General features: G+C 37.9%; 1 protein-coding gene across 12 annotated transcripts in view; it reads left to right on the forward strand.

Annotated features, from left to right (window-relative positions):
• FRYL (FRY like transcription coactivator) overlaps positions 1-18,480 on the forward strand; it is a 267,043-nt gene that overhangs the window by 114,815 nt on the left and 133,748 nt on the right. For 10 of the 12 annotated variants that reach the window (XM_053577710.1, XM_053577715.1, XM_053577722.1 and 7 more), the window contains exon 3: positions 6,710-6,909. The exons of the other annotated variants lie outside the window; for them this stretch is intronic. In XM_053577710.1, the coding sequence (XP_053433685.1) occupies positions 6,790-6,909 (120 nt within the window). In that variant the 5' untranslated portion in view covers positions 6,710-6,789. The remainder of the gene's footprint in view (positions 1-6,709; positions 6,910-18,480) is intronic. 12 annotated transcript variants of the gene reach the window in all.

Below are 18,480 nucleotides of genomic sequence, written 5' to 3' on the forward strand. Positions count from 1 at the left end.
CCAAGTACATTATTATGTTTTAAGCTTTAGTTTGAGCTGTTGTTTATTTTGAATCTTCCCAGGCACTTTGGGTTCTGATTGGTAGGGTAAGATAAGATACGCTTGTTATTTTTTCTTTCTTTTTTAAGGTAATAGTCTTTATTTTTTAGAGTAACTTCAGGTTTATAGAAAAACTGAGTAGAAATTACGTAGCGTTGCCTTATCCCCCCCCCCCCCCCCAGTTTCCCTTATTATTAGTGTGGTATGTTTGTTACCCCTTATGAATAGTGTGGCTACATTATTATTAACTACAGTCCATAGTCTACATTGGGGTTCAGTCTTTCTGTTGCACCTTCTCTAGTTTTGACAGGTGTATAGTGACACGTGTCTACCATGAAGCGTCATGCAGAGGCGTTTCATTGCCCTCAGCATCCTCGGCGTTCCTCCCTTCATCCCTCCCTTCTCCAAAAGATCCCTGGCAACCACTCATCTTCTTATTGTCTGTATAGTTTTGTCTTTTCCTGAATGTCATATAGTTGGAATCGTACGGTCTGTAGCCTTTTCAAATTGGCTTCTTTCATTTAGTAATACTCATTTAAATTTCCTTCATGCTTAGCTTGATAGTTCATTTCTTTTTAGCACTGAATAATACTCTTATCTATTCACCTACTGAATGACATTTTCATTGCTCCAAGATTTACCCATTATGAATAAAGCTGCTGTAAACATCCATGTGCAGGTTTTTGTGTGGACATAAGTTTTAACACCTTTGGTGACTACCAAGGAAAATGCCTGCTGGATGGATCTCACCACGTGGGAGAATGTTTAGTTTCCCAAAATGCACCGCACTGTCTTTGGAAGCGCTGTACCATTTGCATCCCCTTCAGCAATGAGTGAGAGTTCCTGTTGCTTTTGGTGTTGTCAGTGTTTGGACAGTGGCCATTCTCATAGGTGTACGGCAGTATGTCTTTGTTCTACTTTGCATTCTCCGAAGATAGCTGAAGCCAACCATCTTTTCACACGCTTATTTGCTATCTGTATGTTGTTGTTAGTGAGGTGTCTGTTTATACACCTGTGGGGTACCCGTTTTTTAAATGTGTTCTTATTGCTGAGTTTGAAGTGTTCTCTATGTATTTTGGATTTCAGTCTTTTATCAGATATGTGTTTCCAAATATTTTCTCCCAGTCTGTGGTTTCTCTTTTCATTCTCTTAGTGCCTTTTGCAAAGCTGAAGTTTTCATTTTATAAACTCCAGCTGATAAATTTTTTCTTTCATGAATCATGGTCATGGTCTTGATATTTATCCAAAACAAGATCCACCCCAAACAAGATCACCGAGATTTTCTTCTATCTTGTAGAAATTGTATAGCTCTGCATTTTACATTTTGATCTGTGATCCATTGTCAGTACATTTTGGTGAAAGGTATAAGTTCAATGTCTAGCTTTTTTTTTTTTTTAAGCATAGGATGTATAGTTGTGGGGTTTTTTTTTTTTTTTTTTGCAGTTTTTGGCCAGGGCTGGGCTTGAACCCACCATCTCTGGTATATGGGGCCGACGCCCTACTCCTTTGAGCCACAGGCGCCGCCCAGATGTATAGTTGTTTTAATACCATTTGTTGAAAAGTCTTCTCATAGAATTTACTTTGCTCTCTTGTCGAAAATAGAAATATTAGTGTGGGTCGATTTCTGGGCTCCATTCTTTTCCATTTATTTCTCTGTCCTTCTCCAGGCCCACGCTGTCGTAACTGCTGTCTTGAGATCATAGAGTACCTGTCTTCTGACCTTGAGTATCTCGTGTAGGCTCTTCTGAGTCCTTTGCTTTTCCATATCAACTTTTGAATCAGTTAGTTGGTAGCCACAAAATAACTTGCTGGGATAGGCTTGTTTTTTAAACTAAAAATTTTGCATTTGCTTTTTAAATTCAGAGAAAATTTCGTCTTCTTCTTTCAAAGCCATTTTCCTAATACCTTTCCTTTCATAGGTGGTCATCAACATTTTTATTGTTAGGCTATTCAGTATGTAAGTAATAATTGTACTAATAAACAATTTTATAGTATGTAACAATTTCTGTATTGTATATGTAAATCTGTACACAAATATATGCATATAATATGCATGTAGGTGCAAATGTTTGTGACTATGAAGTAGTTATTTTTAGCCCTAAAGACTTCTTTTTAGAGGTGAGTGAGCTGGAGTTAGCTTTCACAGACTTAATAGAGTGATTTTATTTTTTTAAAATTTTTATTTTAAAATTTATTTAATTTTATTTTGGAGGGAAACTTGCTGTATTGCCCAGGCTGGTGTACAGTGGAGTGATCACAGCTCACCGCAGCCTCCAACTCCTGGGTTTAAGCACTTCTCCCTCCCTCAGCCTCCCAAGTATCTGGGAGTCTAGGTGGCATTGTGCCCAGCTGGTTTTTTTTTTTTTTTGTAGGGAAGAAGTCTTGCTGTATTACCCAGGCTGGTCTAAAACTCCTGGCTTTAAGCAATCTTCCCTCCTCATCCTCCTAAAGTGCTGGGATTATAGGCTTGAACCATCACTCCAGCCTCAGGGTCATTTTAGACTGTGTGTATGTGTGTCTCCTTGTAGGGATTCCACAATACCCCAGTTGTTGAGAGCCACTGTTATTTTGAGGGATGTAGCGATGTGGAATATTGTGTATAAGAGTGTCATTGAGGCGGAAAAAGAAGCTGAGAACCACTGCCATAAAATCGTGAACCCAGACATACCTCACCTGAAAAGTTACACGGCACGTTTCTTCTCACTAGTTTTTTCTTTTTGGCTGAATTTAAATTTATTTTATAAAGATGTAGAAGTCTTAATGAGCATGAAGAAAGTAATAATTGTTTCATTAAATATACTACAAATATCCTAAGTACAGTACAGAGAGAATAAGCCATCTAAACACACTGATATTTACTCTTTATTTGCACTTTAAGAGAAGGAATAGGCATGGCGGCCTTTAGATTCCCAAACTTTAATTATTTAGGTTTTGCTTTATTCTTTCACTGTCTGAGAGTTAAGTCGATTTATATTCCAAGAATGTTTAATGTGACATTGGGTTTTTCCAATTTCTATTTCAAGCCTGAATTGTATTCTTAAGAATTACACTGTAACATGACATCCTAGTCTCTCATAGTCTTGTGTAAATTTTTCAGATTTTATAATAGCATGTAGAAAAATATTAGTACTTGGCATTATAAAATATTTCATTTAAGCAGTGAAGTAATATCAAGTTAGTCTAGTAATGTGGAAGCTAGCCTTCTTTTCCCCCTACTTGGAGTAATCATCCCTGTCTGTCCTTGTTAGCAGAAGTGAGAAAAATTCACGTATCTTTTACCACAGCTGGAACATTATGTTGAAATAAAAAGTTGGGGGGAAGCAACTTTGATAAATGAAAAATATTATCTAATTTTTGTTATTTGAGAATATTAATGAGGTCAAATATTATTTTCATGCTTATTGGAGTCTATTTTCTTTTGTAAGTCTGTTCATGTCCTTTGTCCTGTTTTCAGTTTGAGGGCGTAGAGGGAAAAATAAAATTTTTTTTATTTTTGTATTTATATATGCCATACACATTTTTTTGGTGCTTTCTAATTATACATATAATCTTATCCTCTTTGCTCTTAACACTGTATTTTATTTAGTTAATTTAATTTTTATTTTATTTCATTTAATTTTATTGTATTCAATTTATTTTATTTTGATTTAATTTATTTTTATTTTGATTGCATAATTTTAATTGCGTTTATTTCGATTGCATTATTTTGATTGAGTTTATTTTCATTGAGTCACGTTGATGAAATTACTTTGAGTTATGTCTGTCGCATTTATTTTGATTGCATTTATTGCAATTATTTATTTTGGTTACATTTATTTTGATTGAATTATTTTATTGCATTTATGTTGATTATGTTTATTGTGATTGCATTATTTTGGTTGCATTTAGTTTGGTTGTTTGATCGCATCTAGTTCAACTGCATTTAATTTTTTTTTGAGACAGAGTCTCACTATGTGGCCCTCCGTAGAATGCTGTGGTGTTACAGCTCACAGCCACCGCAAACTCATGGGCTTAAGTGATTCTCTTGCCTCAGCCTCCCAAGTGCCTGGGACTATAGGTGCTGCCACAGTGCCCAGCTATTTTTTTGTGTAGTTGTTATTTTTGTTTAGCAAGCCTGGGCCAGGTTCAAACCCACCAGCCCTGGTGTATGTGGTCCCCGCCTTAACTACTGAGCTACGGTCACCAAGCCTAACACTATATTTTAAACATTTTTCCATGCTGTTTGGTATTTTTTGATGATATTATTTCAAATGTCTGTATGGCATCCTGTTTATTAGCTTATACAAATAGTTTATTTGTATAATAAATAATCTCAGATTATGGAGATGAGGTTGATTTATGACCTGAGATATCAGTCTATCTTTTCGTTGATACTCCTATACAGTAATAAATTCAGGAAGCATATTAAACACGTACTAAGAAATATATTTGAATAAATTATTTTAACTTATTTGGTCAAAAATACTTGTTTTTCATAAAATTTGAATTTTCAAACTTTAAATGTTTGAAATACTAACTTAGACATAAAAGCTTTCCTAAAACTTTTGGTTTTATTGGCCAATTTTTAAACATGCAATTATGATACCTGGGGATATTTGGTTATGCTTAAGTTTTAAGGAAGTAGAAAAAAGTAAAGGCAAGTTTTTTGAGATGTGATTGTAACTTAAGTTCTTTCTTTCTAAAAAGAATGTTGAAAGGTTAGGATATCATTTAAGAGGTTTTTACCTCATCAAACTTTAGAATTTAAGTACCTAGGTTCATTTTAAGGGTTGTTGTTGAGATACAGGTACTGTAAAGTTAAAGCCAGAGGAAGTATTAAAAATGTTATGGATTTTATGGGCGGCACCTGTGGCTCAGTCGGTGGGGTGCCGGCCCCATATACCGAGGGTGGCGGGTTCAAACCCGGCCCTGGCCGAACTGCAACAACAAAAAAAATAGCTGGGTGTTGTGGCGGGCACCTGTAGTCCCAGCTACTTGGGAGGCTGAGGCAAGAGAATCACTTAAGTCCAAGAGTTGGAGGTTGCTCTGAGCTATGTGATGCCATGGCACTCTACCTAGGGCCATAAAGTGAAACTCTGTCTCTACAAAAAAAAAAAAAAAAAAAGACTGATAAAAATGTTACGGATTTTAATTAAAGGAAAAGATATAGTTCGTATCTATAACTTTAAGACAAATTGTAGTCCTTGATGATCCAAAATACTTGAAAAAATAATTTTAGATAACCTGCTTTTTCCATAATGACATTTGTGAATACATTCCCTCTTTTATTAATGAAACAGAGTAAACAAATAGGTCAGTGTTGAAGACAATGTGCACTGTGTTCAAAGGACTGTGAATTTGTGTTTTGAATTGTTTTTATTATATAATTTTAGTCCTAGAATGTAACACACAATATATTTTAACTTGGTTTGGTATTAAGAAATTTTAGATATAAGATTAATAGTTTGTAATATTCTTTAGCTTATCTCTACAAATTTAAGTATCTTGACCCACTGTTTGTTAAGAGTAGGGTCTTTTTTTTGCTTGTTTTGTTTTTTTTGAAACTGAGTCTCACTTTCTTGCCTCTGTTAGAGTGCAGGGGTATCATAGCTCATGGCAACTTCAAACTCTTGGGCTCAAGTGATCCTCCTGCCTTAGCTTCCAGCTGGGACTACAGGTGCCCGCTGTAACACCTGGCTATTTTTTAGAGACAGGGTCTCACACTTGCTCAGGCTGGTCTCGACTCATGAACTCAAGCAATCCTCCTGCCTCGGCCTTCCCCCCTGCCTTTTTTTAATTTGATAGAACAATTCCTTGTATGTTTTGAATTTATTTAAAATTAAATTATTGCCTTATAGTTAGACAGAAATTTAGTGTTCGAATAATTGTGTTATGCTCCCCTTTTCAAGGGAGAGGTTACTTGTACGGCAGCCTGTGGAAGGGTCAAATACTTGGAGATCTGGGTGTGGTAGAGAGGTACAAACTTGCAGATTCTTCATCGGATGTTCTGGGTCGAATGCAGTGACATAGCCGAGTTCCTAAAAGGCCTCTGTGGTTTGCTCCTTGAGTAACGACTCTGACCTCGTCTCATAGGGCCCTCCAGCTTATATGCTTCCTCCCTTGAGCTCCTGCCACACCGGTCTTTACTGTTTCTCAAACATGCACGTTAAATCTCATGCTTTCTGTTCCTGGTGCTTTGCCTGGTTGCCACTTTTTCATCATTTAGGCCCAAGTGCAAGTGTAGCTTGCTCAGAGAGCCCTTCCCTGAGCATACTTTCCAAAGTAATACTGTGTTTCGGTCCCCTAGTCTCATCCCCATTTCATTTATTCACATCTGTTTTATTTCCTTCATTGCATTTGGCTGTCTGATTAAAATGTATCCACTCACCAAATATTTATTGTGTACCTAGTACATGCCAGGCACTGTTCTTGGGATTGACCACGAACAAAGAAGACAAAAGAGAATCCCTGTTCTTATGGAATCCACATTAGTAGGGTGGAGAGAGGAACAGTACATAATCAGCAAATGGATTGTTGACATTTTAGGCAGTACGTTAGCAGGTGGCAAGTGAAAGAGACAAAAACGGAAATTGGGAGAAGTACGTGGAGTTAGGGGGAGGATACATATTAATTAAGGTTATAGAAGGCCTCTGAGTTGATTATTAAAGTAGGGATCTTTTGTTTGTTTTAGCTTCAGCACCAGTCAGCAAAGTGAATAAGTATTGTGGTTCTTCCCACTTTCGTTCCACTTGGGGGAAGAAGAACATCATCATGTCAAACATTACAGTTGACCCTGATGTCAAGCCTGGTGAATATGTCATCAAGAGCCTCTTTGCAGAATTTGCTGTTCAAGCTGAAAAGAAAATTGAAGTTGTAATGGCTGAACCCTTGGTGAGTAGAGCTGACCTATAATTCTGAAATATTTTCTTAACTTTTGTAATTAACAATTATTATGCATATTTTCCCAAAGGAAAAATACACTTAAAAAAATATTAAGGGATAGTGGTAATGTAGAAAACTGCAATAACTTTAGAATCCACTTGGATATAAATTATGGCAGGTCACAAATGAACAAAAATGGATTTCACCAGTGGGAATTATGGAGACAGACAAAACGTAACAGGAAATAAAGGCAATTTTAGAATATACTATGAATTAACATTAAGAACATAACCAAACTTATAATAAACAAGTGAACTTACATGAGGCAAATTTGGAGAAGGTGGATAGATCCTCAGGTAGGGAGGAGGAAAGAGAAAAACTTCTCTTTTATATAGTTCAAGTTGGGATGAAAGGGGTCTTGAACCAGAGCATTGACAGTAAAAATGGTTACAGAAGAAAGCAAGAGAAATAACAATTAGAACTAGTAGAACTTGACAAGTAGTTAAATAGGAGTGGCTTTTTGAATGAAAGATAAGGGTTAAAGATGCTCTGGAGTATTAGTAAAGAAGGCAGAGTATACTGGGATATTCTTGGGGTAGAAAGGTAAGTAATTCCTCATTTGTGTACATTATAGTTGAGATTCTGGTGTCTGACCATGTGGAACTGCTTCATTGGTTGCTGGAAATTCTTTCTGAGAACTAGTCAGAAATGGTGACCAGAAATATAGATTTTGTCATCTATATGAGGGTGAAAATTGAAGCCAAAAGAGCAGACGAGAAGAGAATATAGAATATCAAGGGAAGAGAATATAGAATAAAATTATTATTGGCAATAATATAGAGAGGCAGGAGGACAGTGAGCACGGAGAAGAGGTTATGGGTGTGGAAATAAAGCGGCCCTGCCTTTAAAAGAACAGTTGTAGCTTATGGATATAACTTTAGGAAGTAACTTTGGACACACAGGTGGCAGGTTAGGTTACTCCATCCAGGTAAACATAAAAGATGAGAAATCTCCATTTTTTATTGCTACGTAGTATTCCATGGTGTACATATACCACAGTTTGTTAATTCATTCACGGGTCGATGGGCACTTGGCTGTTTCTGTGTCTTGGCTATTATAAATTGGGCTGCAATAAACATTCTGGTGCAAACATCATTGTAAAATGATTTTTGATCATCTGGGTATATATCTAGTAGAGGAATTGAAGGATTGAATGGTAGGTCTACTTTTAGTTCCTTGAGTATTCTCCAAACTTTTTTCCAAAAAGGTCATATTAACTTGCATTCCCACCAGCTGTGTAGAAGTGTTCCCTTTTCTCTGCATCCATGCCAACATCTGTAGTTTTGGGATTTTGTGATATGGGCTAATCTTACTGGAGTTAGAGGATATCTCAAAGTGATTTTGATTTGCATTTCTCTGATGATTAAAGGTGATGAGCAATTTTTCAATTTTTCATGTGTTTGTAGGCCATGTGCCTGTCTTCTTCAGAGAAGTTTCTGTTCAAGTCTCTTGCCCACATAGAGGGGTTATTTGTTCTTTTCTTATTGATTAGTTTGAGTTCTCTGTGGATTCTGTTTATCAGTCGGAAGCATAACCTGCAAAAATCTCCCACTCTGAAGGCTATTTGCTTTACGTACTGTGTTATTGGCTGTGCAGAAGCTTTTCAGTTTGATCAGATCCCTGTAATGTATTTTTTGTGTTGCTTCAGTTGCCCAGGGGATCCTCTTCATAAAATATTCTCCCAGGCCAAATGCTTCACGTATTTTCCCTGCAGTCTCTTCTAGTATTTTGATAGTTTCATGTCTTAAGTTTAAATCTTTTATCCAGTGAGAATCAATTTTTGTTAATGGTGAAAGGTGGGGGTCCAGTTTCAGTCTTCTACAGGTTGCCAGCTCTTTATAGTATGACATTGCTGTTTTAATAGGGATTGCATTAAATCTGTAGGTGGCTTTGGGTAGTATGGACATTTTAACAATGTTGGTTATTCCCAGCCATGAGCATGGTGTGTTTTTCCATTTGTTAACATCTTCAGCTATTTCTTTTCTCTCTTTATAGAGATCTTTCACTTCCTTTGTTAGATAAATTCCCAGATATTTCGTCTTCTTTGGCACTACTGTAAAAGGAATGGAGTCCTTGACTAAATTTTCAGCATGACTATTGTTGGCATATATAAAAGCTACTGATTTGTAAATATTGATTTTTGTATCCTGAGACGCTGCTGTATTCCTTGATCACTTCTAAGAGTTTTATAGTTGAGTGCCTGGGATTTTCCAGGTATCGGATCATATCATCTGTGAAGAGCGAGTGTTTGATCTCCTCTGACCCTGTTTGGATGCCCTCAATCTCCTTCTCTTGCCTGATTGCAATGGCTAAGTCTTCCATTACTATGTTGAATAGCAGTGGAGACAGTGGGCATCCTTGCCTAGTTCCTGATCTGAGTGAAAATGTTTCCAATTTTACACCATTCAATATAATATTGGCTGTGGGTTTGCTGTAGATGGCCTCTATCAGTTTAAGAAATGTCCCTTCTATGTCTATTTTCTTAAGTGTTCTGATCATGAAAGGATGCTGGATATTATCAAAAGCTTTTTCTGCATCAGCTGAGAGAATAATATGGTCTTTGTTTTTTATTTTATTGATGTTATTATTATATTTATAGATTTGCATATGTTGAACCAACCCTGTAACCCTGGAATAAAACCAACTTGATCATGGTGCATAATTTTTTTATGTATTCTTGAATTCTGTTTGCAAAAATATTCAGTAAGATCTTAGCATCGATATTCATTAATGATATTGGTCTATAATTTTCTTTCTTCGTTGGATCCTTTCCTGGTTTGGGGATCAAGGTGATATTTGCTTCATAGAATGTGTTGGGAAGTATTCCTTCTTTGTCTATGCTTTGGAAAAAGTTGTATAGTATAGGTATTTGTTCCTCTTTAAAGGTTTGATAGAATTTGGATGTGAAGCCATCTGGTCCTGGACTTTTCTTTTGGGGGAGATTTCATATTGTCGATTTTATTTCAGTGATTGATACAGGTCTATTCAAAATTTCTAATTCTTTCTGGTTGAGTCTAGGAAGGTGGCCTGCTTTCATGTATTGATCCTTTTCCTTCAGATTTTCATATTTCTGAGAATAGAGTTTTTTGTAGTAATTATTGGAGATTTTTTCTATTTCTGGGGTATCTGTTGTTATTTCTCCTTTATCATTTCTGATAGATGATATTAGAGATTTTACTTTTCTGTTTCTGGTTAGGTTGGTCAAAGGTTTATCAGTGTTATTAATCTTTTCAAAAAACCAACTTTCTGTTTCGTTGATCTTCTGAATTCTTTTGTTTTCAATTTCATTTAATTCTGCCCTAATTTTGGTTATTTCTTTTCTTCTGCTAGGTTTGGGGTTGGAATGTTCTTCCTTTTCCAGTTGCTTGAGATGATCCATTAATTTGTTGGCTTCCTCTCTTTCTGTTTTCTTGATGATGGCTTCCAATACTTTAAATTTCCCACTTAGGAATTGCCTTTACATTATCCCACAGGTTTTGGGAATTTGTGTCTTTATTATCCTTTAGTTCCAAAAATTTGGTGATTTTCCTCTTAACTCATCTTTGACCCAGCTATCATTCAGCCTGTGATTATTTAGTTTCCATGACTTTGTTTGAGTATGAAGTTTCCTATTGCTGTTGAGTTCAATTTTATTCCATGGTGGTCTGAGAAGATACAAGGAATAATTTCTATTCTTTTAAGTTTGCTGAGGTTAGACTTGTGTCCTAAGATATGATCACTTTTGGAGGATGATCTGTGGGCTGATGAGTAGAATGTAAATCAGTTTTATTAGGATGAAATGTTCTGTAGAGGTCTGTTAAGTCCATTTGTTCTAGTGTTGGGTTTAAGTCTAATATTTCTTTGTTTAGTTACTTCTTGGAAGATCTATCCAAAACTTGTCAAAAGGGTGTTAAAATGTCCAACTACTATAGTGCAGGAAAATATCAAGTTGTTCATGTCCATTAGGGTTTACTTTATAAATTGAGGAACATTCTGGCACATAAATGTTAATTATGGAAATCTCTTCATGTTGGGTGTTTCCCTTGACAAATATGTAGTGACTGTTCTTATCTTTCTTTGCCTTTTTTTTTTTTTTGTAGAGACAGAGTCTCACTGTACCGCCCTCGGGTAGAGTGCCGTGGCATCACACGGCTCACAGCAACCTCTAACTCCTGGGCTTACGCGATTCTCCTGCCTCAGCCTCCCGAGCAGCTGGGACTACAGGCGCCCGCCACAACGCCCGGCTATTTTTTTGTTGCAGTTTGGCCGGGGCCGGGTTTGACCCCGCCACCCTTGGCATATGGGGCTGGCGCCCTACTCACTGAGCCACAGGCGAAAAAATTTTTTTTAAATTAAATCATAGCTGTGTATGTTCATGCAGTTATGGGGTACAATGTGCTGGTTTTATATACAATTTGAAATATTTTCATCAAACTGGTTAACATAGCCTTCCTGGCATTTTCTTAGTTATTGTGTTAAGACATTTATATTCTACATTTAGTAAGTTTCACATGTACCCTTGTAAGATGCACCATAGGTGTGGTCCCACCAATTACCCTCCCTCCACTCATCCTGCCCCCAACCCTCCTCTCCCTTTCCCCTTTCCCCATATTTGTGGGCTATAATTGGGTTATAACTTTCATATGAAAGCCATAAATTAGTTTCATAGTAGGGCTGAGTACATTGGATACTTTTTCTTCCATTCTTGAAATACTTTGCTAAGAAGAATATTTTATTTAAAGCTAAATGTATTTGAAAATAAAATTGCAACCCCTGCTTTTTTCTGTTTTCCATTTGCCTGTGTTATAAATGTCCATTCCTTCACCCTGAGTCTATTTTTATCCTTTAAGGTAAGATGAGATTCTTGTATGTAGCAGATATCTGCTCTGAGTTTATGTATCCAGTCAGCCAACCTGTGCCTCTTTAGAGGACAATTTAAACCATTCACGTTAATTGAACCTGGTAGTGTTTTGAGTATCATGTTTTTCAAATGTCCAGTGGACATCTTTAATCCTTTCACCACTGTGGAAGTTGTGTTTTGTTCAAACATTCCTGAATGAGTTCATTTTGTTGGTAGAGCATTGTGCTGGTCATTGTGGAGGATGGGTCTGAGAATATCCTACATAGCAGATTTAGTTATGGGAAATTTCTTCAACATGTATATGCCATTAAAGTATTTGACTTCTCTATCACAAATGAAACTCAGTTTAGCTGGATATAGAATCCTGGGCTGAAAGTTGTTTTGTTTTGGGAGGTTGAAGGTCGATGACCATCCTCTTCTAGCTTGAAAGTTTGTGGCCGAGAGATCTGCAGTCATTCTGATATTTCTCCTTTTGTAGGTAATGCTTTTCTTATGTCTGGCTGCTTGCAGAATTTTCTCCTTCATCTTAACTTTGGCAAAGTTAATCACTATGTGTCTGGGAGATGGCTTTATTTGGGTTGAGTCTTGCTGGTGTTCTGAAACTATCTACTCTCTGAATTTCTGTATCTCTTGCAAAGCTTGGGAAATTCTCCATAACATCTTGGGGTAGAATATCTATACCTTTAAGACCATCTTTTTCTCCTTCAGGAATTCCCATAAGATGAATGTTTGATCTTTTGTAGTGATCCCACAGCTCTCTCAGGGAATGATCAGTTTTTGCTCTCCATTTGTCTGCCTCTGAGTGTTTGGGAACATTAAAAAACTTGGTCTTTGATTTTAGAGATCCTTTGTTCTGCCTGGTCAACTCTATTACTGAGGGACTCTACTGTATTTCAGAGCTCTTTGAATAACTTTTTCATTTCCTTGAGTTCTGCTTATGTCCATATGTTTGCTGATTTTGTCTTTGATTTCATTAATTTCTTGAGATAATTTTAGAACTACTGTTTGGATTTCAATTTCTAACTTTTCTTCCATTCTATTCATCTTATTTGCCATCCACATTCTGAATTCTATATGTGACATTTCAGCCATTTGTCTATGCGTGGCATCTTCAGGGGGTTGAACTACTCTGGTTATTCATGTTGCCAGAGTTCTTCCTTTGGTCTGCCCCATATTTATTTCCACTTTTTGGTTATTAGAGCTGGTAGGGTGAGATTGAATTGGGGTTCCCAGGTAGTAGAGTTAATCAGTCCCTTATCAAAGCTCTAGGCTTTATAATTGTGGTTTATCCCCTCGAATCTTACAAAGGCCCTTTCAGAGTCTGGCCAGAGACTCTGGGGACCTACTTGGTGAGATAGCATAAGCTCTGTTTTGAAATCAACCAACCTTCGTCCTATCCTAAGAAGCCATGGTAATAGGTTTAAATCTCAGCTGTGGAGAGATATAGACCGCTGCAACGTCCCACCCCCACCATTCATGCTTTTCTGCTGCAGAACTTCAAAGGTCAGCCTCAGAGTGTTCCTAGGTGGACAGCCCCAGATGGGAGTTCCAATTAAATTGTCTTGGGCTGTACAAACCCTGCTCAACAGAAAGGGATCCAAAGGTCTCCAATTGAAGATATAAATCCTCAGTCCTTTCTGTTCTGCAACCCCAAGGGTATGGCACTGGTCCCCTCTGTTGAGAGGCAAATTGCCCGTCAAAGTCCCACTGGGCATCCCCCAAGCACAATCAAAGCCAGGAGTGAGACTTCACCTGCCAGGCTCAGTTTGCAGCAGGCATCCACACCTTTGTTCGTCAGCTCAGTTGGAGCCAGACTTAGTCCACACTGGCATTCACTTCTCTGCTAGCTGATCCAGCTGGGGACCCGCCACTGCCCTCCTGTCTCTGTCCACCCCTGGCAAGCCTCTGCTCTCTGGCTCTTTTGGAGTCAGAGTACCACGTCCCCACCCTGCGGTCTCAGTCCACACTTGGCAAGCCTCTGCTCCCCGGCTCAGGGGACTAGCCCCGCCCGCCAAATAGTCCACAGTGGGCAACCACTCTCCTGCTTGTGGGCATCATCAGAGCTGCAGTTTCTGCACCCACTCCCACCAGACACAGCCCAAGAGGGTCAACACCACCGCTGGCCAGGCAAAGTCTTAACTGGGGACTGCTCCTCCTCTCACCAGGTGTCCCTGTCTTCCCATCCCTCCTTCTTCTTCACTAGCCACAGATTCCATCCTGATAATCCGAGGTCCACACTATGCCCAGATCTCTCAGGAAAAGTCCAAACACTCTGCGTTCTGCAGGGGGAAGAGTAGATTGAGAGTTCAGAATTCTGGGAGAAAATATTTGTTCAATTTTATGCCAGGCGGGGTGGTGCTAGTTTCCCAAGTGGGACCTCCTTGTAGAAAGAGACCTAGTGTTTAGCGGCTCTCTCAAGTGAGGTAAAATTAGAGGTATTTTGTTCCCGGCTCACTTGCAGAGAGCCCATGGAGAGCCTTGCACTTGGGGGAGGGGGTCTCCTGTTCTTTAGATGATAGTCTTTGTACCTGTAATTTGTTTTCTTAGGTGCTCTTCCTTGAAGTCACAGCTTGCCAAACTTCTTCCTTGGCTCAGCTCCCCACCTTTGGCTTCATAGAGTCTGATTCTGTCCAGTTTTTCTCCCTCTGGGCAGGAGCCTCTGCCAAGGTTTGCTACTAGTCGGCCATCTTCCCAGAATTCCCCCTGTTTCTCCATACTTGTGATGCTTTGCTAAGAAGAATGTATTCCACCTCAATCCAGATTAATACAAAAGATGTAAACTCTCCATCTCTTTTAATGGCTGAATAGTATTCTATGGTATACATATACTGCAACTTGTTAATCCATTCCTGGGTTGGTGGGCATTTAGGCTGTTTCCACATTTTGGCAATTATACATTGAGGTGCAATAAACGGTTTAGTGCAAATGTTCTTATGATAAAAGGATTGCTTTTCTTCTGGGTAGATGCCTAGTAATGGGATTGCAGGATCAAATGGGAGGTCTAATTTGAGTTCTTTGAGGATTCTCCATACTTCCTTCCAAGAAGGTTATATTAATTTGCAGTCCCACAAGCAGTGTAAAAGTGTTCCTTCTGTCCACATCCATGCCAGCATTTGCAGCTTTGAGACTTTGTGATGTGGGCCGTTCTCGCTGTGGTTAGGTAATATCTTAGGGTGGTTTTTATTTCATTTCTCTGATGGTTAGGAACAATGAGCATTTTTCACATGTTAACCATTCATCTGTCTTCTTTAGAGAAAGTTCTATTCATGTCTCTTGCCCAGTGACATATGGGATTGTTGGGTCTCTTTTTGTTAATTTGAGTTCTCTGTAGATCCTAGTTATCAAGCTTTTGTCTGATTCATAATATGCAAATATCTTTTCCCATTCTGAAGGTTGTCTATTTGCTGTCGTTATTGTCTCCTTAGCTGTATAGCTGCTATTCAGTTTAATTAAGTCTCATTTGTTTATTTTTGTTGTTGTTGCAATTGCCATGGAAGTCTTCTTTTTAAAATCTTTCCCCAGGCCAATACAAGTGTTTTCCCCACACTTACATGGAGGTTTTTATTGTTTCATGCCTTAGATTTCAGTCTTTTATCCATCTTGAATTAATTTTATAAGTGGTGAGAGGTGCAGGTCCAGGTTCAGTCTTTTACATGTGGTTATCCAGTTCTCCCAGCACCATTTATGAATAGGGATTATTTTCCCCAGTGTATATCCTAGTTTGGTTTATCAAAGATGGGGTAGCTGTTAAGATGTTAGTTTTATCTTATGATTTTCTATTTGGTTCCAAATTTCTATGTCTTTATTTTTGTGCCAATACTTACGCAGTTTTGATTGCTATGGCCTTGTAGTATGGCCTAAAGTTTAGCAGGGTGATACCTCAGCTTTGTTTTTATTACTAAGAATTGCCTTGGCTATATCAGGTTTTTTTCTGGTTCCATACAAAATGAAGAATTATTTTTTCCATATCTTGAAAGTATGATATTGGTATTTTAATGGGGATTGCATGAATCTGTAGATTGCTTTGGGAAGTATAGACATTTCACAATATTGACTCTTTCTAGCCATGAGCATGTTATATTCTCTTTTTCTTTGTCACCCTCAGTAGAGTGCTCTGGTGTCATAGCTCACAGTAATGGCAAACTCCTGAGCTCACATGAACCTCTTGCCTCAGCCTCCCGAGTAGCTGGGATTACAGGTGTGTGTGTGTGGGAAATATATATATATATATATATATATATCCTGCTATTTCCTTTCTTAGGGTTTTGTAATTTCTTTTGTAAAGGTCCTTCACCTCTTTTGTTATTTGTATTCCTAGGTATTTCTTTTCTTTCTTTCTTTTTTTTTTTTTAAAGCTGCTGTGAAAGTAATTGTGTCCTTGATTAGCTTCTCATCTTGGCTGTTATTGGCATATACAAAGGCTACTGAATTGTGGACATTGATTTTATGTCCTGAGACATTACTGTATTTCTTGATCACTTCAGAAGTCTTGTGGTTGAGTCTTTGGGGTTCTCTAAGATCGTATCTTTGGCAAAGAGCAAGAATTTAACCTCCTCTGCCCCCATTTGGATGCCCTTTCTTTCTTTCTCTTGCCTGATTGTATTGGTGAGAACTTCCACCACTAAATAGTAGTGGTGATAGAGGACAGCCTTGTCTGGTTCTGGTTCTAAGTGGAAAGCTTTTAGTTTTACTTTATACGGTATAATATTAGCTTTGGATTTGTTGTAGATGGCTTCAATCAGTTTAAGAAATGTAGCACAGTATATTTTAAAAACATGTTATCTATTTTATAAAATATCTTATTGCAGTACCATGTAGTATGGTCCTATCAGCTGTCAAATCTTACATATTCTTTTCTTTTTTTTTTTTTTTTTTTGCAGTTTTTTGGCAGGGGCTGGGCTTGAACCCGCCACCTCCGGCATATGGGGCCGGCGCACTACTCCTTTGAGCCACAGCTGCCGCCCATAATCTTACATATTCTTAAAAGGAATTTTGATTTTGAAAAGTAAAAGTCTTGAGAGTGAAAGCATTAAAAGAACATATGGATGATTTTTATAAAATGGCAATTTTCTATCTTTTTCCTTTGCAATGTTATTGTCACTGTCGTAGTTCAGGCTCAAGTTCTATCACATGAGACCATTGTGGTACCCTTTCAATAAGTTAAGTGATGTATCACCTTTCTAATTCCTTTTTCTCACTAGACTTTTCTTTATCTAAAGCACAACTTTTTTTTTTTTTTTTGAGATAAGAGTGTCACTATGTCACCCTTGGTAGAGTGCTGTGGCATCTCACAGCGACCTCAAACTCTTGGGTGTAAGCAATTCTGTTGCCTCAGCCTCCCAAGTAGCTGGGACTACACCCCCACCCCACTCCCCACGCCCACAATGCCTGGCTAGTTTTTGTTGCAGTTGTCAGTGTTGTTTATCTGGCCCAGGCTGTGTTTGATCCCACCAGCCTTGGTGTATGTGGCTGGCGCCCTACTCACTGAGCTGTGGCCGCCAAGCCTAAGGCACAACTTTTATCATCTTTCTGCTTTAACATTTTTACTCACTTTTCATTGGAATACTATAAAATAAATTGAAGTTGTTAATGGGTCACTTCAGGCTCTTCGTTGTCTTGTTAAAGTTTGTATAACATCTTATTATTCTCCTACCTTGTGTGTGTTACGATGCTTAAAATCACCTATGTTTTTTTGACCTGGTGTGGGTGATCTTATTTTTCTCTCAATCTAAAATGCTTTTAACTCCCATTTTTTAAAACCCTACTTATCTTTCCAGACTTCTCTTATGTTCTCTTTATCATAATGATCCCCCAAGCTATAAATGAATCTTTGTTCTACCATAAAAATCTATATGTACTCTAAGACTATGATTATGTCATAGTTAATTGCTTATATATTTATTTCCAAGAATGTGAGTTACTTGATACCAAGAACCAGATTTCTTTCATCTATGTATCTGCAGCGTTGTCTATGGTGGTGGATACTTACTTATTAAAGTCGCTTGGTAAAGGTTTGTGTTCTAAGTTTAATTTCACTTTAAGAAACATAGCTGTATTATGTGTCTTTTGTTCATCTAATAAAACGTTAATTCATTATTCTAACCAGAGCTTCTAAGAGTTCCTTTAGAACAGTCTGATGCTGACTGTATTTCATTCATTTAACAGATAATTTCAGAGACATCTGCTATGCAATCTAAAATGAGGTTATGAAACTAATGTTGACTGCAGCGAGGATTCCTTCGGAGTGTAGGTGTTTGCACTCCATCATCACAAACGGGAGAGAAGGAGCATCTCTGCTTACTCTTCCTGGTACATCAGGAAGACCCTGATCCCCGTTGTCCTTTGCAGATTTTACCTCTTATACTGTCTTCTTATCTAGGTCACAGCTCTGCCTGCTTTGTTTTCATTCGTGTCCAGGTCCAGCTAAATGGGAACTCTGTAGCATCAAGATGAGATAATGAAAATACATTTAATCTAATATCGTCACAATGTTTACATTGCAGCTTCAGATGCTTTTATTGTGATTTTATTTATTTTGAAATTTATTGTGTACTCTTTTAGGTAATAAAAAACCATCCAAGATGACTGAGTTCTCCAGTGAAAGTCTTAACAGGATTTCTTTAAAGAAAATAGCACCCAGGGCCTATCAGACACGAGGAGGCTGGCATGGCTTACAGTCA

This window comes from Nycticebus coucang, chromosome 23, assembly GCF_027406575.1.
Source record: "Nycticebus coucang isolate mNycCou1 chromosome 23, mNycCou1.pri, whole genome shotgun sequence".
Classification (NCBI taxonomy): domain Eukaryota; kingdom Metazoa; phylum Chordata; class Mammalia; order Primates; family Lorisidae; genus Nycticebus; species Nycticebus coucang.